Consider the following 27,247-nt stretch of genomic DNA (forward strand, 5'->3'; position numbering starts at 1 on the left):
ACAAGGATGCTGCTGGACAACCCTTGTTGTTAGGACACACTGTTTAGTCATGTTCAGCTTGGTGTCCACCAGGATCTCCAGGCTGTTTTTGGCCAAGCTCCTTTCCATATGTGTGGTCCCCAGCATGTACTGGTTCAGTGGGTTGTTCCTTTCCACGTACAGGACTTTGCACTTCCCTTTGTGAAACTGCATGAGGTTCCTGTCAGCCATCCATTTCTCCATTTCTCCAGCCTACTGTGGTCACTTTGCATTAGCAGCACAATCCCCATGTGTGTTAGACCCTCCTCCCAGTTTTGTATCCTCAGCAGACTTGCTGAGGGTGCACTCTCTTGCCATTAAACTCACTAATGAAGCAGTTAAATGGTGTTGGCCAAGGATCAGCCACTGGAGTACAGCCCCAGTGGCTGGCTTCAACATGAATTTTGTGTTGCTGATGTCAAGCCCTTCAGCTTGGCAGTTCAGCCAGTTTTCACTTCATCTCACTGTCCATTTATCTAGGCCATACCTCGTCGACTAGCCTACAGGGATGTTATAGGAGACAGTTCAAAAGCCTTCACAAAATAAACCATGTTAACTATGCTGAGCCTGTTGATACTTGGCAAAGTTTTACAGCTTGCATTACCAAGCTGTCCCCTTGGCACTTTAATGTTGTGCTTAAGGTGAACTCTATCCAGTTCCATTATGCTGAATACAAGGCACATTGTTTTGCTTCCCCTTTACCAGCCTACTCCTTGCGTCATTGTGGGCTGTCATCTCCCTTCCCTGGTGCTAGTGTAAAGCTGCCCCCAACAGGGTGGCCAGATGGGTGGCAAAGCTACTTTCACTTCTGAAACAAAAATTAGAGCTGTGAATTAAGTACTATTTTACAATCAATTTCAATAGTTTCTGCACAATCAATTACAGACCCTGCTGAAATTTGTTTCTCTCCTTGGAAGCAGTGCAGATACAAGTGTGTATCGCAGTTCGTTCAATTATATTCTCCTTATTGTCCTTGAACTGTCCCTCCTCCCTTGGTCATCCACCATGTACTTTTCTCAGTTTTTTTTTTTTTTATTATTATTTTTTTCTTTTTCTATGAGAGATCAAGCAAAGATGCTACTAGCAGGATTCAAAATTTTCCAAAATGAGGGGTGGCAGGTGTCTGATAACAAATAAGATAACATAAGATAACTACACTTTCAAAAAAGAAACATATTCCATTCCTGTGTGTGTTAAACTGCTATCACTGCTGGACAATTCCCAGAAAAAGCCATTCTTTAGCAGCAGCGTAAAATCTCATGTCAGCCCTCTGTGTTCCTGGATTTAGAGCCTATTGAATACATGTTTGGCAGCACTATCTAAAACAGAGTGTCGTGCTTGAAAGTGGCTGTAGGCTTTAACATCACCGCACAATCTCTGCTTGTTTCAGGTGCCCAAGCTATGGAAAAATTATGTTTGTGCTTCAAACATGATTAAGCAGGCCTGAGCTCGAAATACAGGCTTGAGGGTACTAATAAAACCTAGCAGCATGTGCTTTGCTGCTGTGGCGCAGCAGAGGCGAAGGAAGCAAGAGCACGAGTTCCAGCAGGTGTGCAAAGACGAGTTAGGCGGTTTTATTTTCTTTCTCCCTTTTTTACTCCAAGATAAGCCACGTCGTATCCGACGCCGGCCTTTTCCCCGACGACCGAAGGCGAAGCTCCCCCGGCACCCCAAGCCAGCGGCGTTCAGCATGCGGAGGAGGTCGCAGCCTGCCCCTCCCAGACCGGACCAGACCCGGACGCGGAGCCCGACCGGGGCGCGGGAGACAATGCCCGGGCCCGGGCCCGCCCCGCGCCCCGCCATCCCGCCGCACGTCACCGGCGGGGCGGGGCGCGGCGCCCGATTTAAGGGGCAGCGAGGGGCGCGGCCGCCGCAGCTGCGAGTGCGGGAGCGGCGGCGAAGGAGGCGGTAACAGCAGCAGCAGCAGCAGCTCCGGAGACCGGCACCATGCGTGAGATCGTGCACATCCAGGCCGGGCAGTGCGGCAACCAGATTGGCGCCAAGGTACGGACGGGCGCGGAAGCGGGGCGCTCCCACAGGTCGCACCCACGGGTGGTGCTTCCCGAAATGAAAAACGAGCCGGGGTTTGCTGAAGCGTCGTGGCTCCTGCCCCTGTGGTTCCGTCCCTGTCGCTCTGAGCTCCCGCGGGGCTGGGCGGGGCAGGGATATGCCCGCGATCCCGTCCGCTGTGCCCGGCCTTCCCGCAGGCAGCCGCGGCCATCCCGCGCTGCCTCGCCCCTCTGCGGCCACGGCGCCAGCTGCCGAGGGAGGCAACGGGAGGTGTTCCAGGGCCACACACCGTCACCAATAAACGTGTGCAGGTGTTGCCATCTTGTACTGGCTACAGGGTCTGAAGTCAATGCTAGACAATGGGAGGACGCCAAATTGATATAGCCAGAGATGGTTACCCTTTGGATACAAGCTACAAAGGAATTAACTTGCATTTCAGTGCTATGGCTGCTCGTCAGCCTTCTGCTAGTTCAGCTGCTGCGGCCAGCGAAGCCCTTGTGCACTGACTCACCTTCCCACCCGGCAGCTGCTCTGCCATGCAAGGGAGTGGTCAGGGCCGCGGAATGCATGGGCTGCACCGGGGGTGTGTGATTGGCACTGGCCAGCTGTTTCCACTGGCGCTGGAAATGGCTAATTGCCATTTTTCAAAAAATTCCTTTAGTTCTGGGAGGTCATCAGCGATGAGCATGGCATTGATCCCACGGGCAGCTACCACGGGGACAGTGAGCTGCAGCTGGAGAGGATCAACGTCTACTACAATGAAGCTGCTGGTAAGTGCCTGCTTGCTCAGATATCCTCAAATAAGTGGGGCAGCCATGACAGTTCACTGAGGCTGGAAATATCCCTGAACAAGGGCTGTCATCTGCCAGTGATTCCTCTAAGAGACCTTTGTTCTCAGAAAGGCTCTAATAACACGGTAGTCTTGATTGTGACAGTGACTCTCCAGAGAAATGCAGGGAGGTGGAAGGGAGCACAGCAGGGCTCCTGTGACACTGGCTGCCTGCTGCAGGGCTGTAATGCTGCTGCTGGTTCCCCCCACAGGTAACAAGTATGTCCCCCGTGCCATCCTCGTGGACCTGGAACCCGGCACCATGGACTCCGTGCGCTCCGGCCCCTTTGGACAGATCTTCCGTCCCGACAACTTTGTCTTTGGTGAGTGCTTGTGGCATGGAGGAGTTCCCAGAGCTCCACGCGCAGAAAAGACTTGGGGCGAGGATGCAAGCGACCCTGGGGAACCTGAATCCCCATAGCAGAGCAGGGATGGAAGAGAGGGGAGGGGCCCATAGGGAAGGGGCAGTGGCATCACCTGTGTTTGTCCCCGGGGCGCTAATGTGGCGCCTGGCTTGTGGTCTGCCCCGCAGGTCAGAGCGGGGCTGGCAACAACTGGGCCAAGGGGCACTACACGGAAGGCGCCGAGCTGGTGGACTCTGTGCTGGACGTGGTGAGGAAGGAGTCGGAGAGCTGTGACTGCCTCCAGGGCTTCCAGCTGACCCACTCGCTGGGCGGAGGCACGGGCTCTGGCATGGGCACCCTGCTGATCAGCAAGATCCGTGAGGAGTACCCAGACCGCATCATGAACACCTTCAGCGTGATGCCGTCGCCCAAGGTGTCGGACACGGTGGTGGAGCCCTACAACGCCACCCTCTCCGTGCACCAGCTGGTGGAGAACACGGACGAGACCTACTGCATCGACAACGAGGCCCTGTACGACATTTGCTTCCGCACCCTGAAGCTGACCACTCCCACCTACGGGGACCTCAACCACCTGGTGTCGGCCACCATGAGCGGCGTGACCACCTGCCTTCGCTTCCCCGGCCAGCTGAACGCCGACCTGCGCAAGCTGGCGGTCAACATGGTGCCTTTCCCGCGGCTGCACTTCTTCATGCCGGGCTTCGCCCCGCTGACCAGCCGCGGCAGCCAGCAGTACCGCGCCCTGACGGTGCCCGAGCTGACGCAGCAGATGTTCGACTCCAAGAACATGATGGCCGCCTGCGACCCCCGCCACGGCCGCTACCTGACGGTGGCCGCCATCTTCCGGGGCCGCATGTCCATGAAGGAGGTGGACGAGCAGATGCTCAACGTGCAGAACAAGAACAGCAGCTACTTTGTGGAGTGGATCCCCAACAACGTCAAGACGGCCGTCTGCGACATCCCCCCGCGCGGCCTCAAGATGTCGGCCACCTTCATCGGCAACAGCACGGCCATCCAGGAGCTCTTCAAGAGGATCTCGGAGCAGTTCACGGCCATGTTCCGCCGCAAGGCCTTCTTGCACTGGTACACCGGCGAGGGCATGGATGAAATGGAGTTCACGGAGGCCGAGAGCAACATGAACGACCTGGTCTCCGAATACCAGCAATACCAGGATGCCACTGCTGATGAGCAGGGCGAGTTTGAAGAGGAAGGAGAGGAGGATGAGGCTTAAGCCGCCTGGTATCAAAGGGACTTGTGTAAAGTGGGCATGCATCCGAATGACTTCTGATAGTGGTGGTGAAGCATGTTTTCTAGAAACTATGTACCCAATTATCCTCTCAGCTTTTTGTGACTTTGCCAGATTTCTCAATGTAACAGTTCCGAATCCTAATTCATACAATGTTTTTTGTTCTTTAATATTAAGAGCACATAAAGGCATGTATTTAAGGTCATGGTTTCTGTCTTTCTTAACACCTCTACTGGACATGGAACAGCTGTTCAGCCTGGGTGGCTACAAGTAAGTTTAAAGACATGTCAGAAATCTTGCACTACAGTGGTATGCTCTGATTGCTGGGGCTTGTGTTCTTAAGACATATGCTTCTCATGCACATATGTTTAATGTTTTTCGTACATGACTCAAACCTACCTATAACTCCATTGCAAATGGAAATTCCAACCAAAATTCCTAAACAAGGCAAAGGCTAAGCACCTCTGACCTGTTTTACAGTTCATGTCAGCGTAGGAAATTTTCCACTTCTCTGTTGAAGTCCTTTGCAAAACGCAGGTGTAAATTATGCTTTCCTTCTGGCATCAGAAGCAACCTTAAAAGAGGAAAAAAAACACCCACTGATTATACGTTTTATTCTGTGACTAGGTAATTAAAGTACTTGTTGCATTTTCCTTGCTCTTGGTTACCCAGTAAGGAATTGTAGTAACTCTTATTTTAAGTACTGTCCTTATGTATGTGGTTGGAATGTGACCCACAGCAACAGAACAGCAAGCATACTACTTGTCCCACTCTGGGGAGGATAAAATAAGCCTAAATCAAATTTTTGTGACCTAGACCAAGTTTCTAGAAATCTTTCGGGTGATCTTCAGAGAAAATAAGTTCCAAAACTTATGTAAGATGCATCTTTGAAAGCTATGTAAAGTACCTGAGCACTTTTGCCTCTTTCAGAGAACAGTAGTTGTGCCGGGCAGTGAATTGTAGAGTTCTTGTCATTACCCAAACTTGGTTAGTATTTGTACTTTGTCTAATCTTACTGCAAAAAGACAATCCAAAACTAAAACCATTCATCCATTAAAATAAAAATGGAAGTCAGAACTTCTCTGGCTATACCAAAAGCTTAGAAGTAGGATCTGTGAATAAGGTTAAATTTTTATAATATGAATATGAGTCTGACATGCCTAAAATTCTACTTACTTTTGCTTTCTGAGACAAAATTTATACATCAATGATGTACACTTCTTTATATGGAGGTGGGGAATTCTTTAGATTGTTTTTTTCTACCACATACTAAGCAGTTCCTATAGACCTGAAACCCTTTTGACTGATACTATGTGGCCTTCCTGTCCAAGTCCAACTATAGCAAGAGGGATCAACCTCCTTTTGGTGGTGACAAGTGCTGTTTTGTTTTGGGAAAAGAGCAGCAGCATGTGAAGGCACCCAGCTTGTCTAGTGAATTCCATCTGAATTTCATGACATCTGTTTCTTGAAAGGTAAGCACAAACTAAAGAACTGTGTATGCTATTTCCTGTTGCTGTTAATGTTTCTGACTATTGTAATGCTACCAAACTCCAGCCATACCATGCAAATGCAGAATGGTGGCACACTCTTTCACCATGAGAGAAACCAGCAATGTATTTACACATCAGGAGAAGATTTTTCTACTTTATTACTAGATAAAAATCAAGGCAAGAAAAACTGATGGTAGAAGCATGTGTTACTGAAAACATAGTGAATATAAGCTTTTCTTTCTGCTTCACAATGGAAAATGGCATTTCCAATGCAACCAGGGAAGAATAGGACCATGTGCCCAAGCACTAATTTCTGAGAACACCATTAGTCTGGTTTCTTTTCTAACAAGCATACAGGGGAGTACTTCAGCACTGAGACATGCAAAGAATCATTGTTTTATATTTTATTGGATGGCAATTTCTAACAGCGTTTCCTCTTTGACTTGTCTTCCAATGAGAAGCTATCAGATTCTTGTCTATTTTCTTGGGATAATTTGCCTTAGTCAGCAACTGGAGTATTTTGGAGCTCAGTGAAACCAAGCAGGATGATAGCTGTTCTGAACAGGGCATGTAGGAGTAACAAACCAGCAGACATGAAATAAATCATCTGCATGTGATTGTTAGGAAGATCTCTTGTTCTCATCATTCCTGTAGCAGAATGCATTACTATGATCAGCAGGGCTGACTTTGAGATATCATTAATTTTTGCACTGAGATGACACCAGCAAAACACACAAAGCGTAGTTCCCTACACTTTGCATTCATAAAAATTATTTTTTTCCCCCTCACTACTCCTGTTCTCCAGTGCTAATCATCACAGTCTGTAGTTAAGTAATAATAGAATGCTTGCATTTGTATGCAAATTCATGAAGAGAATTCAGCTGGTAAAATCACAGCTTTTTATAGGAAGTGTTTCTGGAATTTTCAGGTTCTGCTGGTTTTTGGCTGGGATAAAGTCAATTTTCTTTACAGTAGCTGTTACGGGGCTGTGTTTTAGATTTGTGCTGAAAACAGTGTTGATAACACAGAAATGTTTCTGTTATTGCTGAGCAGGGCTTGCACAGCATCAAGGCCTTTTCTGCTTCTTGTAGTGCCCTACTAGGGAGGAGACTGGGGGTGCACAAGGAGTTGGGAGGGGACAGAGCTGGGACAGCTGACCCCAACTGACCAAAGGAATATTCCATGCCATATGGCATCGTGCTGAGCATACAGAGCTGGGGAAAGAAGGAAGGGGGATGTTTGGAGGGATGACACTTGTCTTCCCAAGTAACTACTATGTGTGATAGAGCCTGCCTTTCCTGGGGATGTCTGAACACCAGCCTGCCTGTGGGAGCAGTGAGTCAAGTCCTTGTTTTACTTTGCTGGGATGTGTGGCTTTTGCTTTAGCTATTAATCTGTCTTTATCTCAATGCATGAGGTTTTGTTGGGTTTTTTTTTCCTTTTCTACTCATCTGATTCTGTCCCTGATCCCATGAGTGAGGGAGTGAGTAGTACTGAGTTGCCATCTGGGGTTAAACCACAACACACATGAAGCAGATTTTTCTTGTTTATATAGTAATGTTTCTGAGCAGACCTGTACATTTTTTTCCTCATTCTGCTTTTCTTAAGAACATTGAAAATTCATAGGACAGCTGGAAACAGAATCGCTGAGGTTGTTCACATTATTAGGGCAGAGCAAACTGAAGTAAATGGTGTTTCTCTCTCTAATAGCTGGGAATCTCTCTCCATTCATAGTATCTAAATTCCCTGTTCTACTGAATGGGACAGAAATGAGGTCTCTCACAGCAAAAGGAATGCAATGGTCATAACAACTTTGCTTACTTTGATAAAGCTTAGGGAGTAGTAGTACTGTTTGTGTAGTGGAAAGAGGAAAAAGAACCTACTTGGTTTCTCTCAGAGGGTTTTAGGAAGGAGCTTATTAAAATACTGTACTTTTTATATTTCAAGAAAAGTCCAGCTGCCCTATTTGCATTGTAACTTGCTAGGGAAGTTCAGAATAGCTCTCTGAGTGGCAGAGACAACTTGTCCAAATACTTTTTTTTTTTTTTTTTAACTTTGAGTGAGTTTGAACTACTTCATTCCTTCAACAATGGTTTATAAAAATTCTATCATTTAACTTACCGAGAGCCTTTGATGTGCTTATGAATGTATTCTGCATGAGCTTGTGGGACCAAAGGGTCCTTCTCACCATGAATTATAAATGTGGGACATTTAATATCTGGCAGCAACTGTTGGCAGATATTACCTAGGGAGAAAACAAACGAAGGTCACACTTTGGTTTAAAATTGTATGAAAGATGAAACTGCTTCCATAAAGGGCTCTGAACTCCATTGGGTTCTAGCTATTGCCTCTCCTTGTGGACTGTGTGTGATTAATCTACAGAACTATGTAAGCAGGACTATAATTAACATTTCTTTCTCCAAAATCTTACTTCACTCCAATTTACTCCGTTAATGGATACTAGCACAAAAGGATACAGAGAATGAAGTATTTCTGTTCCACAATTCCCCCAGGCTCCCTTTGACTCTTCAAAGCCAACACATGAATCTCATTCCCAGCTTTGTTCTTTTCAGCCTTTGAGTTTTATGGCACTCATGTCAAGCTGCATTTTGATACAGCAGCTGTCAGGTTACAAGATTTGCTACTTTTTTGGAACAAATTAACTTAGGCTGTACTTATACCTGTTGCACCTCCCAGGCCCATTGCTGTCTGCAATGTTCTAATGGATTGACCCCAGCCAGATGCCAAGCAGCTACCTAAGCCTCTCCATCATTCCCCTCCACAAGTGGAGAGGAGAGAGAAAACAGAATGAAAGATTCCCTAGTTGAGATAAGGAGCAGGAGAAAGCATTCACTGAATACCATCATGGGCAAAACAGATCCAGCTCGGGGATAATAACTGAATTTATTACTAACAAAATCTGAGCAAGATAATGAGAAGTAAAATAAAACTTAAAAGCTTCTTCCTGGGTTTCTACCTCCTGTCCCTCTGCGGTGCAGGGAGATGGGGAGTGGGGGTTGTGGTCAGTTCATGACAGGTTGTTCCTGCTGCTGCTCAGGGAGTCTGTGGGGTCCCTCCCACAGAAAACAGTTCTCCATGAACTTCTCCAGCATGATTCCATCCCACAAACAATGGTTGCCCACAAACTGCTGCAAGGTGAGTCATCTTTCCACAGGGTACAGTCCTTCAGGCACAGCCTGCTCCAGCATAAGTCCCCCACTGGGTCACAAGTCCTACCAGGAAACCTACTCCAGTGTGGGCTCCTCTCTCCATGGGTGTGCAGGTCCCAGCAGGAGCCTGCTCCAGCATGGATTTCCCACAGGTACACAGCCCTCTCTTGGCCATACACCTGCTCTGGTGTGGGCTCCTCCAAGAGCTGCGGGTGGATCCCTACATCCCTGTGGACCTCCATGGGCTGCAGGGGCACAGCTGCCTCACCAGAGTCTGCACCATGGGCTGTAGAAAAATCTCAGGTCAAGCACCTGCAGCACCTCCTTCCCTTCCTTCTTCACTGACTTTGGTGGCTGCATAGTTGTTCCTCTCACATATTCTCACTCCGCTCTTCTCTGGCTGCAGTAACATCTGTGCAGTAACTTTTTTTCCCTCCTTAAATAGGTTTTTACAGAGGTGTTACTGTCATCACTGCTTGGCTTGGCCTTGGCCAGTGCTATGTCCATCTTGGAGCAGGCTGGCATTGGCTCTGCCAGACATGGAGGAAGCTTCTAGGCACCCTGCAACCCCCCGGTACCAAAACCTGGCCATGCAAACCCAGTACAAATGCATAAATTCATTTGATATTAATTGTACTAAAGCTATTCAAAAGTTATTTTCCCTGCCCATTGATAATTTTGCTTTCTAGTCATTAATCTCATTAGAAGTAATTTTAATGGTTTTACTTAGAGACTTTTCTGAATTTTCTCCCCTTTTTTCCTCATTTCTTAGTAACCCAGTTTCCAAACTCACTGCCTAACTTCCCACGTTCTTGCAAGGCAATCTTTGGGCAAAACATCCTTGATGGGCTTCATTTTCCATTTTTCTTTGGGATAACTTTGTCTATTTGCAGTTGTCACCTTGCAGCTACCAAGATTAATGTAAGATTAATGCTTATACATGCTCTAAAGTCAGAGGCTGTTTCACAGTTTTTCCAATTGTTTGCTTATTTATGCAGCCTTTGTTTGCAGTTCTACTGGTTAAATATTTTAATTTAGAATATTTTACCCCTAGTCCTCTAACACCTGCAGAAATGTTGACTATTTTTCAGAACAAGCTCCAAGTAAATTTAGGTTATTTATCTAGGAACACAGTTGGCAGTCATACTATTATTTCCTAGTTTTCAGTCCTAATACTGTATTATACTAAAACCATTAAATTGTATTTACTCTACAAGCATGGAACAGCAAGAAGAATCTTGGATGTTGCAACTTTATGCAACTCACTCAGTTTCATTAATTGTTAGCTCCTTCTAAAAGTTCATTTCTTATGGTATTTTACCCTAAAAGCTGTCTCATTCAGGGAAAATAGTTTTAAAAAGAGCTTGAGTTTTTGACCAGCATTGGGTTTGCTGTCCACTTTTTATCTCTGATGGGTGTTATTAACACCTTTTCTTGTATCTATCGTATCTGTGCCTTTGTTGCAGTGTTGTAAGTTTAATTGCAAGGTGGCCTATTTGTAATCTAAGTTGGAAAACTGGTTTTTCCCTGGAAAAAAACCTGCAGTCTGATAGCTGCTCATCTCTTGCAGCAAACATTAGGCTTCTCCCAATATCTGACCCAGTTTCAGCATCCAGGTAATTCAGCTCCTTGTTACATGTTTCTTGGTGGGTTCTTTTTCACAGTCACTTCATCTCAGTGTCTGAGGCATGTGCAGGCAGTAAAGGGATGTCACAGCCAGAGATTCACCAGCCTGGGCTTTGCACTTCAGAAAAAATAATTTAAAGGAGATTCTAGAAAAGCTGAAGTAAAATTGGAACCTAATTTGTTACATCACTTTACTGGGAGAAATCCTAGTCCTGTGTTGATACTACACAAAAATTTATGGAAAAAATATGACATGAAGGAACATTTTCCTTCTAGTACCTGCTGCCTGTTAATGTACATTACCTTCTGTCTTTCATTGTGAGAGCTACAGGAAAATGTGTATAAGAGTTACAAATTCCCTTTTTTTATACATTATGTATTACTTTTTTTTAAAAGCAAATTAAAAGCAAACTCCCTCTGAATCCAAATAGAATCTCAGATTATTATTCATAATATCCTTGGCTGAAAAGGTCTATGAAGAGTAATTGCAGAAATCTTCAGGGAAAAAAAAATTATATTGTGTAGTTTTGTTTTTGTTTTATTTTTAAACACCTGAGCTGCTTCAATAGTGTTTTTAAAATGTGTTTTTTTCAATTCTCAGTTCTCAAAATCTGAAGTCCCTTCTTTTTTAACTCGCATGCTACAAGGTTTGAAAGAGTTCTTCAGCTCTGTTTTGCAAAAAGTGGAAAGAGCATGCCTTACTTTTGGTATATCTTAACTATGTCACAGGGAGATAATCCTTTGACACAGAGACAGAAGAGAAGAGAAAGATTCTGATTGAGCAGAATCCTTCCTATTTAGTCTGTACAAAAACAATGACTTAATAGTGCTGTTTTGTGGTGGAACAAGAGGAGAGCCTCATCAGCTAATGTTTTTCAGAAATGTTTTCCTCCCATACCTTTCTGGTTGTGTGAACCATATACAGGGTAATTGTGTTATTCCTGAGTGTGAGTCAGACCCAACTTTTAAGGCCATATGCAGAGTCCTTCTTTTACTGGCTGCTAGAAGTATTGTTAGATTATTTTTTATCCAGAACTGCCTGCTACTATAATTGCCTCAGTTCAACATTGTGAAAGCCTTACCATCTGAACTTTCAGCAAAGCGTGATATTCCATCTACCCAAGCCTCACAGGTTTCTGCAAAGTACTTATGTCCATACAGCTCTTCCAGTGGTTTCTTGACCTTTTCACTCCATTTTGAAACATCTCGGATGCCTACATAAAATAAAGTTGAAATGTGTTATGTCCTTTCCAGCAGAAAGATACAAACCACACCTAATATGGGGAAGTTATAAAACCAGACTGCAATGAATTTTTCAAATAATTCATAGTATGGAAAGAGTGTAAAAAAGACTGTTGTACAACCTCTGTTGTGGTCTTCTCAGTTGCAGAGGAACATCTTATTATTATGGTCACAAGGGAAAACAGAAAAAACATAATGTTCAAAGGACTCAGTCCTAAAACTTCTGATGGTTCTTTCTGGAAGGCTTTCAAAAGAGAAGTTCAAGGGCTACCTGGTGTATAAAAATGTGACTGTTTCACAACAGTGTTCTACACCTGGCAGTTCTTTTTCATATCCTCTACCCTTTTGCATCAACTCATGGATGGAAGTTCTTCCATGGCTCCTACCAACTCTCAGAGGAAGGAAGCTCTTACTGAGGCATTCCAGCAAGCTGACATCATGGTACATTTGCCATAGTTTTACACAAAAACAAGTGACTCAGTAGAGATCTGTGACTCATGGCAGGCTGGCTAAAACTGTACAAATAATCTGACATTTTAGGTATTTATTTATCAGATTTTTCTATTTTTTTTCCTCTAAAATTTTCGGTACTGCTCACAAACTAGGTATTCAAAAGGATTATTTTCACTAAACTATATTCCAGCTGTACAGCTTTGTACTGACAAAATCTGAAACAAAGTTGGCTCAGCAGAGAACAGTACAGTACTGAATCATCAAACTGCAAAATATGCCACTAGCAAAGGTTTTAATTGGTTTCAAAAGGGAATTAAGGGAAGAAAGGAGTGAGGTGTTAATTAACAAAGAGAACCTGTCCAGCCAAATGACAAAGGTAGCAGTGACTGAAAGTATTTTATAACAGCATCTGATTGGAAATGAGTCTGCTCACCCCAGGCTAGTTCTACTGAACAATAATTTCCCATATAGAATCTACTGTTTTATCCTTGTGGCTGGCATTAATTTAAAAAGAGAAGGGAGAAGCCAATGCTGAAAGGACACAGATACCAAATCAACACCTTTCTCTCCTGCCAAACCTTCCAATGCAGCTGACATGCACTGATGAGCCAGTTGTAGAAGACTTGTGCTGCTACTCTCTGAGCTCTATCAGCCAGGGAGAGATGTTGAAAGCAACAATTCACAAAGCACAAAGGCCAATATTGCAGTGGGTGCTCCATATAAATAGGGTGGTTTTTGTTGTTGTTTTGGGGTTTTTAAAATTTTTCTCTTACATTTTAGTTTGTTGTGCAGGGAAGAGATGGGCATTTCATAGTTATACAACAAAAAATTCATAACTATAAAAACATGTAAAGAAATGAAGCATTTTACAGAGCTAAAAAGCATTTTGCTTTCTGAACTAAAAAATATATTACTACTGCTACTACCACTTTTAGTTCTAGTATAAGTAAATAGAGATGTACAATATATACACTTGTAATTTTGCTGAAGCCAGAGAGATTTCACAGCTAGTATAAATCAAACTCCAGTCACTAAAATGAAACTATACTGGGTTACATTTGTTGAGAGCTGACATGGTTAACTCTTTTCATTTCTATGTTCAACAGGAAATACAGCCCCTTTCTGAGTTCACCAGCCATTTCTTCCTATTTTTCTTTATCGTAAGCAGTGATCTCAGACTCTATTTCACGTGTGTGGAATAAGGATCAGAAATTCCGTATTTCTTTACTTTGCAAAGGTTTTCTAATGATAATAATTAACTCTGAAGGAATGCAAATGGTAAAGACACCTTGGGACATTTACTTGAATGATTAATTTACTTCCTGAACTTAAAAGGTAAGTTATGAACTTGTTTTCTTACTGTCTATATTATATAGCCCCTAGAGGCAAAAGCTGTAATGAGCTAGCCCAGTAATTATCTGTGGACCTGGTTTCAAAAAGGTTGGGCAAGGTGTGAGATAAGAAATCAAACCTGGGGTTTGATAGCATTATTTGGAATTTATTTTTAGAAATTTGTTATAACTACAAAACTTTGGCTTTCTGAAAACTGCTGATAAGCTATTGTAACTTCTGCTTTTTATTGGGCTAAGTTGGTAAGGACTTGTTAAAAAATCTATTATATTACCCTTAGAGTAATTGTTAGAGAGCTTCTCACTATAACTTTAATCTATACCTTGCAATGCAGTGAATTTTGTGTCCTGTCTCTTTAGGTTTGTTGTGTCCTCAGCTCTGTCTTCACTTAGCTGTCACGTGACTAAGATCCTTGGGTCAAGTAGAAAGTAAAATAATTCATTTACATACCATTGTAAATTCTCACATCCTCTTGAGTAACGCTGGCATTTGCTCCCCAGACAACCAACTTATGGATAAGATTTGGGTACTTTGCAGCAGCAATGAGAGCTGTAATTCCACCATCACTCCACCCCAGCAAGGAGAACTTCTTAAACTTCAGCGCCTTGATTCAAGAAAGTTATATGCAAATCATCAGCTGGCTTTACAGCCAAATGTTAAATCTTTCTTGAAAATTAACTGTAATGTTTTAGGCACAACACCACATATAGTTGAACACCACATATAGGCACAACACCACATATAGTTGAACTATAGTTACCTTTTATAATTAGAAAACATAATTTTCTTGCTATATATAAAATGCTTTTTAAAAAGTCAAATTTAGAAAACAAGAAATTACACCTGCCATTTCAATTTTCTATAACACTTTAAAGAAACAGGCAGTAGTCCTATTAGATTCTTGCTGCATTTTAAAAGACCTCCAAAAAAAGAAAAGCTGATTTAAAATGGAGAGTAAAGACTTTTCAGAGAGCCTGATGACATGAAAAATCCATGGATTCTCTTGGTGTGAAGTTGGCAAAGACTATCATAGTGTGGATGGTAAGCAATCCAAGATTAAGCTAAACTTAAGAAAAGTGTAAGACTTGAAAAATGGAAGCCAGTGATCTGGTTTACTGATGCCATCTGAGCTAAAAAAAAAAAAAAAAAAAATCTGCTTTTTGGTAATCACCAAAAATGCTTAAAGTATTTTCTAAAGGATTGTATCAAATTTTAGTTGCTTATTCACATTTTCTGAAGCTTGTAAGTGTATGTTTGAAATGTTACTTCACGGTCAGTTGTGATTTGAAACATTAATAACTAAATTCCTCTTTCTTCAAAAGAAAGGCTTAGGGCAAAAAAATATGACAACCAAGACCTTAATTCATTCTGACCAGTGACAGGAGCCAAGGGAATGGCATGAAGCTGCGTTGGGGGAGGTTTAGGCTGGATATCAGGAAAAGGTTCTTGACCCAGAGGGTGGTTGGGCACTGGAACATGCTCCGCAGGGAAGTGGTCACAGCACCAAGCCTGACAGAGCGCAAGAAGTGTTTGGACAGTGCTCTCAGGCACATGGTGTGACTCTTGGGGTGTCATGCACAGGGCCAGGAGTTGTACTCGATGATCCTGATGGGTCCCTTCCAACTCAGCATGTTCTGTGATTCTGTGATAATGTTTTCTACCAGAATTTGAAAACCTGTTTCTTCATAAATCACTATATGTCATAGGGAGTACTGGCAGTCACAGGAGAGAGGATTTTGTGTGTGTTATGTTCAGTGGAGAAAGAGTGGGGAAGGTAAAGGCACTCATCTGAAGGTTGTAGAGGGATGATGGTTAACCAATGGTTCAATGGTTAAGCAATACTTGAAGTTTTGCATTTAAGGAACTGCGGTTTGTGAACTCATTCACAAGAAAATATTATTTCACAGTGTTTTTTGCTTTTGTTCTGCAGAAATTACAGCCTTGCCTTTTAGATGTACTTAAGGAGGATATTGTATTTTTGCAGGAAAAATAACAAGTTAGTTGAATGAGTTGCTTTGGTGCTTGGTGATGTCGGAAGTCCAGGCCTGCTTTGTTGTGACAGAAGAAAGCAAAAATGCAGGCAATGAGAGAAACAACTACAGAGGGAGAAAAAGAAGTTTCATGCTCAAGTGAGGCACAACTTTACTAAGCAACTCCATATTTATCAGATTTCTGATCCCTATAAGGCTTTTCTGGTTTTGGCTTTATCCTCAATATTCTGCCCACTGCAGTTCTCACTGATTTTAGATTTCACTCTGCAAAGTTGTAACTACTAAGAAAAGAAATAAGGTGAAAGAAAGTGACATGTAAAGTAAGAGCTCATAGCAAGAAAAGAGAACTTTGAACAATTTTTGCAGCTGATCAGAAGTTTGCCCAGGTCTGATGAAGAGGTAGTTCATCTTAGTCCAACTTTCACTATTGTGCTGCTCAAGGGCTCCTGGTATCTTGGCAGATTTTGGGGGTTGGCAGCAGTGCTTGTAAAGGTTAAATTTTTGATGTTGCTACTGTTCCCCTACTGCCAATAACAAATGATGGAGCTCAAACCTGGCTGATGGGTGGAATAGCTGATTAAATTTTTGTTCTTCATGCCAGGTTATTTGAGATCTATTTGCCTCCAGTATTTCTCGTGTTTACTAGCCTTTATCTTGATGCATTCTTTAGGGTATCTCAGGATGCCTTTCCAGCAGGAGGAATTTAATTTATTCTTTGCAGGCTTCAGAAAAACAATGTGATGTAACAGATGTGCTGGATAAGGTGTGCACTTTTGCTTGCTCTAATTTTTAACTACTTACAGTACAGGTCGCTAACCTAAGATGGGCAATAACCTGAAAGCTGATTGCACAGCACAGTTTTGTGGGTGATTATGTGCTGCCTCTACTCAGTGAGTGAAAAAAATTTCTTTTGAAGTCACCTCCTCCATCCAGGCCTATGTGAAATGCAATCCAACAGTGAGCTGAAATACAACATCACTCTGCACTGCATGTATGCTTTCACTGCATCACAGGGAGTGTAGCACAAGCAAAAGTTGCCGTTGACCTACAAAAACATACAGAAGCCCAAGCCCATCCTTTTGCTAGGACAGTAGCTCTGAAGAGTAAGAACTTCTTAAATATCAACACTAATTATTTCCCTAATGATTGTTTTAGTGCTATTGATTTTGCCACCATTAGACATGGGGCTGGAGGGCAGCAAAGTGGACTCAGGTGCATTATACTCCTTTTATTCCAAGTAAACTCCTTCACAGAACACAAACGGAGATACAGAACAGAATCTTCTGCATAAAGGTCCTAAATACTCTGCAGAATTTCAGCTTTTGTTATTTCACAGAAACCTTGTATCACTCACATCTCCAGCAGAGACACCACAATCTGAAGGAGACTAGAAAAAAGGTTCTGAAGGCTCACCCATATGGATGTCTTTTTTGGGTGATTGTAGACTGGATGATGTATATAAATCATTATATTCTGGAAATCATAGTTTTGATTTCCAGAATGATTCCTTGGGATTTGTGCTATCCTTTATAATATCCCAAAATAGAAGCTAGTCACCCACACTTGGAAACACTTTAGTAAGTTGTTATTTTATGCTTATATTGAGAAACATCTTCAAAAAAACAGGATGCTATGCCTCATTTTCTTTGGCAGCTCTAGAGACTGGTAGGCTGCTGTCCCTTTTGGCTGGAAGCTACATGGTTACGTTGCCTTTGGGGAAAGCTCTGTTCAATATTTTGCATTTATTAGTATTTAATCAGAGACAAGAAAGGGGGACAACCATTTAGACTGCAAGTTTGTCACCTATTCATGGCAGCATCTTTATTTTCTTTGCTAGTGTAGCAGAAGAAATTGAAGATTTAAAGCACAGAGAGATGGCTTTTATGGTTAGAGGGCAGATCTGTGTCTTAATCCCGATTCTGCTGTCAGACTTACTTTGTTTTGCTATGCAGAATCCACCTGGAAGGCCACATTTCCAGATTCAGAAGGGTTTTCAGCCAGGTTATTGTTTATTACAGAAACACAGTTGGACTGGCTGTCTGAATCTTGCCTCATAGTTTTGGAATTTTAATGCTCTGACAACTTTCTTACCATGAACAAAGAGACTGTATATCTTAATATAAAAAGCCAGAATATTAGTTAAAGCTAAACCAGAAAATAGCGTCAGCAGTTATAGGACAGAATAAAAGAGGAACACAGAAACACAGATTTGAATAAAAAATTCTGCAAGAAGGAGAAATAATAACAGCTTTAGGCCATATTCTTTATAACCACAATAGCTGTATTAATTAGTAAGATTTGGTATGGTCACAGGAAGCCTTTGATTTCCCACAAAAATTACTTCAGTAATATGCTGTAAAATGCAAAGCACCAAGTTAATTTTTAGAATCAAATGTTGCTTAAAATGGGCCACTCAAGGCAAAATGCCAAGATTCTATTTGATAGAAAATTTTCTAAGAGCCCTTCAGTATGGTAATCCCTTCAATTAAATTACTTCGCACAGATTTTGTTTCTTATACACACATTTAACTAAACTTATACGGTTCTTGGCTGCAAACCTCTTAGGGCAGGGTCTTAGAATAAAAGTATATTGCTCTATATTAATACCTACTGCTGAACCTCTATGCATCTTGCAGAATAGGTGGAATTAAAAAAAATTCTGGAATAGTGTGTATATGTTCCCTTTTAAGCCTTCATTTGTATGATCTTTCCATAAACTGCTGCCTGTTGGAAACAACATTCTGCCTTCTCAATATTTAAGGAAAACAACTTAAAAGAATATTAAAACCTCATAACAGATTTACCTGCATAAGATCCACAGCATCTTTTGCATCCCTCTCAAAGAAATCTGGAGGAAAGTCTCGAGATGGAGGAATGGATTTTCCATAACCCCGAGGATCCCAAGCAACAACTGTGAAAAGTTGCTTATTCATAGACTTAAGCTGCGGTCCAAAATCAGTTTGACCACTTCCTGAAACATTATAATTTTTCAATTTTATTAACCACCATACTGCAAACATAGTAGATATACTCTAAAGGGAAAGTGGGGAAATCTTGTAACTTTATTCCAAATAAGAGATTATCCAACAAGTGAAATACTCTTTAATTGTAACTATTCATTGCAACTCTTAGACAGGATGTGCAAAAACTAAAATCTTTGGAAGCATCTGCAGTATGTTCAGAGCAAACCCTTTCTGGTAGGTATGAAAGGTTACCAAGAACAGCATTCTCACATATGATTAAATACAGCATCTTAAACTGAGTTACCTGAGTAGGGATTTTTATTTAAATATAGGCATTTAATTGCCCATATTATCTGGGCAATACAGGTGAAACTGAGAGGGCAGGAATAATTTCCTACAAATTTGTAAGTGAAAAGCACTGTGCCAGACAGTTATTATTTGCTAAAGCATCTCTACTGGTGCTTAAAGCTGATCTTTAAATACTTTGTTGCCTGCGGAGACTGTGGTGACACAGAAGCATAAAATTATATAATTTTATTTTTCTAGTATGTAAAAATAAGCCAAATACAGCCTTTTTTTCTGATGCAGAACCATTTCTTTTATTAATTACTCAGACCTTCAAAGGATTTAAAAATGAAGTACTCCTGTCTATTGCACTGAGCTGTCTATGAATGAAGGTAACCTAGCATGAAGGTAAGACTGCAGTTTGTGTTGTGGTCATGTGGTAATAGTATCAAATGCTATTTGATTAAAACTTGTTCAAGTTTGATGCGCTGAAATATGAAATTTGTTATCTGTTGCTGTATTAAAAAGACCGTTTAAAGCCATTTAAAAGGGTTTTTTTTCTGTTTACTTGGACAAATCAGTCCTCAGATAACCTCAACAGGTCTAAGTTATAAAAGAGGCTTTATATAGCCTGCTATGATGACAGCAATGTATGCATAATAATAAATAATCATCAATAATAATAATATTGCTCACAACTGAAGAAATACATTATTTCTGTTTAAAGACTTTGCATTGGCAATAGTATTGCTAGTCTAAAAAGCTGTTTAAAATCAATAGATTGAAACATATTTTTCATATTTTGAAATACTTGAAGGATGACTAGTATTATTTTTTTCCACCTTCCCCTTGAGAATTCTTTGAAAGAAAAAACCACTCCATGAAGACTTGAAAATGCTGCTGCCAAGAACAAATGTTTCCTGCTCTTCAGTGCTTGACATTTTATTATCTTATCCAGCAATTCAATTAAGCATTTGCCCAACTCTGAGCACAGTAACAGTCCTACTGACAGCCTGCCATGAACTGTTGGTAAGTCTGATGGATCCTTTAGAAGTGCAAGAACCCAGAAAAAATAGGCTGTGTTAATTTTAAAAGGTTGTTATCAAAAACAGTGTTTTCAAAGTTCAGACACCACTTAGCTAGCTGAACCTGTTGTCCATCTCAAAAAACCACTGAGAATCTTAATGATGTTGCCCTGAATAAACAAAATGTGAAAACACATCTTTAAACAAAAAATAAATTTTAACAGTGAATTTTTTTCACAATAAACTGTAGGGTTACATTATGCCTATAAATTCAGTTGGAATCCGTCCAGCCTGTAAAGAGGAATGCATAATTCAGTCTGTGTAACAAATATAGCTGACCTGATTTTTCCCCCTCCTTCTGCTATTTTCCACCTTGTGTAGCTATTTGCCACCTGTCCTGGACAGCACCTTTGCACAGTTAAATCCAAAAGTGCAAGTGACCACTAGGTAAGTCAAGACATTGTATAAAAGTTGCCGGGTAAGTTAAATGAAATCTTCTAAAAACTGTTAACTGATGGCAACAACTCTGCATTTTCCCTCCTGTTTTAAGTGTAGCATTTTTTTTTTTAATGGCAATGCTCCATAATCAGGTGTTGAATACATTACAAAATAGTTTTGTGCATTCTTGCTGGAGACAAAATGGATAAAGAAGTGGTTGCTCTACAAAGACAAGATAAAATCTCCAAACCTAGCATTCCTGGAAGCAGAAGAACTGCATGGCTTCCTTCTCCTGTTTGCTGATAATGCAGGTGGACTCCATTCACTTGGATTTTGGCAGATGTTATTGAAGTACTAAGGATAGGGAAAAAGGAGAGAAATAGGAAAACATTCAGAGAGGTAATTTTAATTACTACCTGGTCACTCCAGGAATACAGAATAATTACTTTTCCTAAATATTAATGACATTACTGTGAGATTTTAATGGGTTGTTTGCCTTTCATGGGTGCATAGAAGACTAAAAAAAGGTTCTTGGGAGCAGAGAATTATTCAGTTGTGACCACCATGTATCATTCATACCTAGGCTAAAGGCTTGGGGGTGGGAAAATAGTCTTGATGGTGCAACCAGGAAAATACAGAGGCAGCTTTACATGGCTAGAGAAACACTGAAATAAATACATTAGAGAGGAGAAACCTCATTCTGTCACAGCACAACTTTCAAAGTGGCTGGTGTTCACCTTGCTATTACTAAACTGAGCCTCTTCATCTGCCAGAGAAACCACAATCTATTGTTGCTGTTCCTCAAGAACCACAGGGTCTGCAATGAAAGCCACTTTGCACTGAGATGAGAGCAGAGAAGAAGAATGTGATAATAATACTTCTGTCAGTGTAATCTCACCAGGAGATAATGCTTAATTGGAAAATACCACACGAGCAATAAATGCACCCACTAAAAATTCACCACAGAAACTGACTGCACAGGCCATCTCTCAGCCCCAACACTTAAACCCGTACACTAATCTTCAGTACAAAGCAAGACATATGTGTAAATGCAAATAAGTGACCCAAGAAACCATGCCCAGATACAAACCCCTAGTGAGAAGTAGAACAGATTGAAAGTATCTTCTTAACAATATAAACCACTACATCTGTTCTCCCAGGCAAATTTGTGCCCTAATGGTTGCAAAACATCTTTTCAACAGCCTAATTCATTTTGTTTACAGCTAATATGATAAAATTCTTGCCATTTGGTTACCTATTGAGTAGCCATAATTTTACCTGGATTAAATATGCATGCCCTATGAGTTCAATCACTCTGAATTTCATGTTCACATAGACACATGTTGATTTTCAGTCTTAGATATAACAATCTATATTCCACAATATGCACTGGGCAATTCATTAACAATTTAATTTTAATATAGAAAGTCTGAACTACTTACAGTACACATAGAGTTGAAAGTGGTGGGTTAGAGATAAAAACAATCCCACTAATTTAAACCCTTTCCATAAGAAAAATGAACAATAGTTTGCAAACTCAGGTTCCCAATACATAGGTGGCAGTTAAACCATAGAACCTGTTCAACACAAAGCCAATTTTGATTTTATATAAAATCTTGGGTCTATGTAACCCATCGTGCCACATGTCTCAATAAAAGCTGTGACTGTGCAGAATAGTATCAGCTCTTTATGTGCAGATCCAATTTGAGAACTGGAGTACAAATGCAGATCTGTGGCATGAGTACAGCTCAAAGAAATTCATTGTGTAATTATGACTTTGGTGGGTTTTGCTGAATTGGTGTGCTAATGTGATCCAAATGACGGTTTGGCTGTAATGCTAAACTTCCTTATAGTCCATGTATCACATTTGATGTGGTTTATTACATCTCACAATTAAAATTCTGTATGTAGCATTCATATGGCTGCCTTAGCCCCTTTTTGAAAACTGACTTTTTTTCTTTATAAGTTTTTTTTTTTATTATTTTTCATATGCCACCCTTTGGTTTGTCATTAATTTCAACAGGTATTTTACTATTGTTTTCACCACTGTATATCAGCACATTGCTGTTATAAAATTTTAAGAATTATGTGATGGGGTTTTTTTGCTTATGATTAATAATTGCCAAACCCACTTTCAGTTCCTAACAAAACAGAAACAGTATCTTGTTCCTTTTTTAGAAACAGGTTAGCAATGTACAGTTTAATAGACGGAGTTACATATTCTGCTTTCCTGATTCAGATTTTTTTCCCCCACATAGTTCTATGTTTTTAGGATTAATTATTAACATCAGGGCCTTGGGAATTTTGCTGAATCTGTGATGCTTTTCCATTCTTGGATCATGCCTCGGTGTGAAGTCCACTGAAACCCAGAAGTTTCACATAGAGGGTATTTTCAATATTTTTTGGACTAACAACAAATGAGTTGGGTTTTTTATTGAGAAATTGTATTGGAACAGGCAACACCTAAGGCATACTTAGTCCTCCCAATACCAAATTTCTGTGAGTTTGAAATCACTTCATCAGTTTGCTTGTCAGCAGGATGACTTCACTTCTGTTAAGTTTTCATAAAGAATGGTTTTTTTTGTTGGTTGATAGAATTGGAAACTCTGGTAAAACAAAACAAAAAACCCACCCTGGAATTTCGAATTAGTAATGTTAAGGTGTACAACTCTTGGAGGAGCACTGGATACATACTGCCTATGTTTACCAAGGCAGCACAGATGCAGAGTAGGCAGATCTTGTGCTTCACCTCGTACTCTGAAAGAGCGCAGCTTAATCTGGGAACTACCCCTGCTCCAGCTGTGCTACAATACGACCTGCTCTTTATCTGTGCAGGGAAAAAATTATGGTACTATGTCAGTTTTCCTCAGCGGAATAAGCAGTATGATATAGATTAGATACACGCGCTCTCTTGGCGACCTCGGCGACCTCCAGGGAGCCCCTTACCAGCAGCAGGTGGCCAGCGGCACGTCCTGCCCTGCGGGGACCTGGCGCGGATCCTTGCGGCGCAGGGAAAGCAGGAGCAGGCTCCTCAGGACGCTGCCCGAGTCCCCGCTTTGTCACCTCCGCCCTCCCGATCCGACGCACCACCCCCTCTGCTAACACGCTTCGTTCCTCCCGCCGCCTGCCTGACAAATATCCCCTTCCTCAAGCCGCGGGAAGGGAGGAGGGAGCTGGGGAAAGGGAGAAGGAGGCGGCTGTGGATTTTACCCGTAGCAGGCGGCCTGTCCCTGGGGCGTGAGCGGCGCTGCCCGGGCGGGCGGCTGCAACTGCAGCAGCGCCAGAGCCCGGAGGACCCGGCCCGCGCTCCGGCAAAACATTGCACCCAGCGAGGCCGGCCCGGCGGGGAGGGAAGGAGACGGGGGGGGCCGGCCCGCCTCCCTTCCCGCGCCCTGCCCCGCGGGGCCGGCCCGCCTCCCGGCCCGCCTCCCGGCCCGCCTCCCCTCCCCTCCCGTGCCCTCCCCGCCGGGCGGGAGGCGGGACCAGCTCCAGAGCTTTGCGCCGGGAGAGGGGCGTTGCGTTGTCCGCGCTCTGATTGGTGGCCGCCGCTGTCACTCAGCGCAAAACTGGAAGGGTTTGGCTTCTGGGCTGCGGTCCCGCCCCGCCGCGGCGCTGATTGGTCGCCCGGCGGGGAGCTGCGGCGCTGGAGGGGGTCTGTGGGTCATTCCTCTCGGGTGGTTTTCCCGGCTCCTGATCCCGCCTTGGAGCCAGGGGAAGGGATAGTGCTGCCCCCGCTTGAGAGCAGGAGGCGAGGGTTGAGGGCTTTGCCCTCTGCAGCCGCGTCCAAGAGTAGAGCAGCGCCCAGCGCCGCGCAGGTGCTTGGCTGCACCGTCGGCGTGGCGGGGAGCGGGGCGCTGTGAGCGCCTCCCTCCTCTTCAGGAGGCGGAGACGAACGGAGACACGGCAGCGCCCGGGGTGTCTGCCGGGAGTAGAGTTCCCAGCCCTGGGAGATAATGGGAGATGTAGCCATGAACTGCCCCTCAGCACTGCCCGTGATGCGGAAGCTCCACGGACTGTGAGAACACAGAGCACACGGGGTCGTCTGTGGCTCCAGGTCTGCCTGGAGAGCGGCTCCCTGGGCAGCTGGGACACTGAGGGCAGCTCAGGATAGTGTAGCCTCCCCGACGGCCGTGCCTTCAGCGTCTCAGAGTCCAGGCATTCCCAGGCCCGTGGCAGGAATCATTAACCCTGCCTCACCAATGTTATTTGTAGGCCTGCTTGTGGGGAGCCCCTGGCAAAGGGCTTTGCCCTGGCAAGTGCCCGTGCTGGTCAGGGCTGGCCGCTTCTGGAGCAGCCTGGCTGCTTTCGTTTAACGCAGCACTTGGCCTGGCTTTCCTCTGCGCCTTCTCACAATTTGCACAGAAAACACCAAGGGGATCAACCGCTTTCATTGGTGTCCAGCTGTGTTCCTTGTTGTCTTTTCCAAGCATGGAGGAGAATGGATGAGTCTGAGTCACAGCCAGCCAGGGTGATGGTGGAGAAGGTAGAGAGGAAAATAGCAGAAAGCTTCAGAGCTCATACAAAGCTGGAAACAGGCCTAGAGTTAAAGGTCTCCTGCCTTATACCTGGATGAGGCAGGAGTTTCCTCAGGACAGGTCAGTGTTATGTATTCCAGCCCAGCAGAAGCTCAGTGACTGCCCTGAGAGTGAATACTTGTCAGCCTTCCCACTCCATTGCCATATGTGTGCATGGAACTAACAAGTCTTAGAGACGAATGGCAGTCATAACAAATCCCAGTGCATAAAGAGATTAACTCAACTGTGTAAGCATACTGCTTCGGTTTATCCCCTGAGCAGATCAAACCATTTAAGATTAAGGTCTTTAGTATGGATAATTACAAACAATCCTTCATCAGGACAAGCTGTCTTCGCTCTTGCCTGGTGACATTTACAAGCCCCTGCAGTTTCCTCGGTTCTTAGGCTACTTTCAGAGGCTCATCTTTGTTGTGAGTCTCACTGGCTAAGTTTCTTTCTGGTGGAAAATGACTAGAGGGGATGGCTAACTATTCTGTGTTTAGGACAAAGAAGTAGCTTGGTCTACTGCTGTAAAAATGTAATTTTTTTTTTCCTGAATTCCGCATTTTCTGTGAATCAAAAGGGGTTCCTATCTCATGTGTTACTATGAGATTTCAGAGGGAAGGTCTCCAATTTGTATCCATTTTAATGCTGGTTAAAATGCCTTTCAATCTTTTCTTTGTCCATATCAACTACTTACTAAAGCTGAAGGAAACATAACAAATTCTCAGAATGTGCGCTGAAGGATGAAGTAGAAAGGGTTTGTCATACAGTGTCAGGGTGGGGGAAGGGTAGAAAGGTAAATCCAAATGCCCTTCCCAGATAAGAGAAAAGGAGATGGGGAGATTTATGTACCACCTAGATCTGGGAAAGTTTTAGGTAGGTTAACTACATTGTCAGTGTGACAGAAATTGGGAGGTGCCTCTGTAGAAAAGGCTTTTGCAGTCGAACTGTTGCGCTGTGCGTCATCTCCAGCTGCAATCACAGCTCTGGAGCAGAGGAGGCCTGTAAAGTGGCCGTTCCTCTCCCAAGTGCCTGGACCATGCAACCCCTTCCACAGGCAGTGAGTGTCCTGTCTGAAGAGAGACAAATAGTGTGGCAGTTGGGCAGAAATGGCATTGGCAAAAGACCCTTGTCTGTGTGTGTGTTGAATCACTGGCATTGTGAGGGGAGCAGCTCAAGGAGAGTTGCTGTCTGGGCCCACAGGGAAATGGCCCCAGGTAGGGCTGTGAAAGCAGGACTCTGCCAAGGCTGAATGCAGGTGGTGGATGATCTGAGGACAAACAGTGTAAACTCACAGATTCAAACTGTGTTCAGCCCACTCAGTTCACCAGAAAATCCAGTTTTCTTAGTAAAGCAGATTTGCACATAATGATGGGCACTTGGGAGAATACACTATTTCAGTTCAACTATTTCCTCAAATATGTTTTCATAAATTATTGGCTGAAAGGAGAGGAAAAGCTTTGAGCACCCCAGACACAGGCTGCTCAAAGCTTTTTGCTTCTTGGCTTGCTTTTACACACATGAAAGAGTTGAGAACAACTGGAGCACTTGTTTTCCTGACCACTCCCATAAAATATTTTTTTTGTCCAATTACTTCTGATGGTTCAGGCTGGAAGCTACCTGTTTCTGGCCATTGCATAGAGAAGAAAAAAAAAAAAGGAAAAAAAGGAAAAGTAGATGTTTAGAAGAGGTAGCATTGCTCTGCAGGTGATGTGTTCCTGAGGACAGATTTGCCTTTTAACCACCCTGTCATTTTTTGACCCCCTTAGTGTTGCACCATCTCTTCACTGTGGTCATGTACTACTGGCAGGGCTTCCCACATATCCAGGTAATTCTCTGCAGGGCATCACTGCTGCACAGTGGCACTTTGTCACCTCTGACAAACCAGTCCCTGCAGCCAGGCTGCAATGTTGGTGATGCATGGATTTGTTCCTTATAGACCTGAACACCAGAGGAAGAGTTTTTCACAACTTCTTGTAAGGGACAAAACTGCAGAACAGTGAGATTTTCAGTATGCCTGTTAAATTGCAAGGAGGAGTCTTCTGATTCATGGCTGGATAGAAAATATGTATCTACTATTTTTTAATTTCTGCAGGTTGTAGAAAATCTAGAAAAGACCTAGTCAGTTATTGACATAGTGGGTCCCTTGAGACCTGCTGGATCATCAGGCAGAAAGACTAATTCCAATTCTGAAGAGGCATTATTTTCACTCACACATGGGATTCTCCTATC

General features: G+C 43.0%; 2 protein-coding genes across 2 annotated transcripts; one reads left to right on the forward strand and one right to left on the reverse strand.

Moving 5' to 3' along the window:
• Positions 1-1,859: 1,859 nt before the first annotated feature.
• LOC119696879 (tubulin beta-1 chain) lies at positions 1,860-4,666 on the forward strand. Its single transcript, XM_038126768.1, has 4 exons — positions 1,860-2,022; positions 2,690-2,798; positions 3,070-3,180; positions 3,390-4,666. Exons 1-4 carry the CDS (start codon positions 1,966-1,968, stop codon positions 4,448-4,450), a joined length of 1,338 nt encoding a protein of 445 aa, XP_037982696.1. The 5' UTR covers positions 1,860-1,965; the 3' UTR covers positions 4,451-4,666.
• BPHL (biphenyl hydrolase like) lies at positions 4,618-23,875 on the reverse strand. The gene is made up of 7 exons (XM_038126769.1): positions 23,709-23,875; positions 20,749-20,852; positions 18,592-18,758; positions 14,247-14,400; positions 11,834-11,965; positions 8,077-8,200; positions 4,618-5,039 (listed from the first exon to the last, which is right to left on the reverse strand). The coding sequence occupies exons 1-7, from the start codon at positions 23,816-23,818 to the stop codon at positions 4,952-4,954; spliced, it is 879 nt and encodes a 292-aa protein (XP_037982697.1). The 5' UTR covers positions 23,819-23,875; the 3' UTR covers positions 4,618-4,951.
• Between the last annotated feature and the right edge of the window lie 3,372 nt (positions 23,876-27,247).

This window comes from Motacilla alba, chromosome 2 (assembly GCF_015832195.1).
Source record: "Motacilla alba alba isolate MOTALB_02 chromosome 2, Motacilla_alba_V1.0_pri, whole genome shotgun sequence".
Taxonomy (NCBI): Eukaryota; Metazoa; Chordata; class Aves; order Passeriformes; family Motacillidae; genus Motacilla; species Motacilla alba.

Coding starts and splice junctions, on each gene's coding strand:
- LOC119696879 (XM_038126768.1), top strand. CDS start 1,966: ATGCGTGAGATCGTGCACATCCAGGCCGGGCAGTGCGGCAACCAGATT. Junction 2,799..3,069: donor CTACTACAATGAAGCTGCTG/GTAAGTGCCTGC, acceptor TTCCCCCCACAG/GTAACAAGTATGTCCCCCGT. Junction 3,181..3,389: donor TCCCGACAACTTTGTCTTTG/GTGAGTGCTTGT, acceptor TCTGCCCCGCAG/GTCAGAGCGGGGCTGGCAAC.
- BPHL (XM_038126769.1), bottom strand. CDS start 23,818: ATGTTTTGCCGGAGCGCGGGCCGGGTCCTCCGGGCTCTGGCGCTGCTG. Junction 11,966..14,246: donor GGATGTGAGAATTTACAATG/GTATGTAAATGA, acceptor TATTTTATGTAG/GCATCCGAGATGTTTCAAAA. Junction 5,040..8,076: donor AAGCACATCAAAGGCTCTCG/GTAAGTTAAATG, acceptor TCCTCTTTTAAG/GTTGCTTCTGATGCCAGAAG.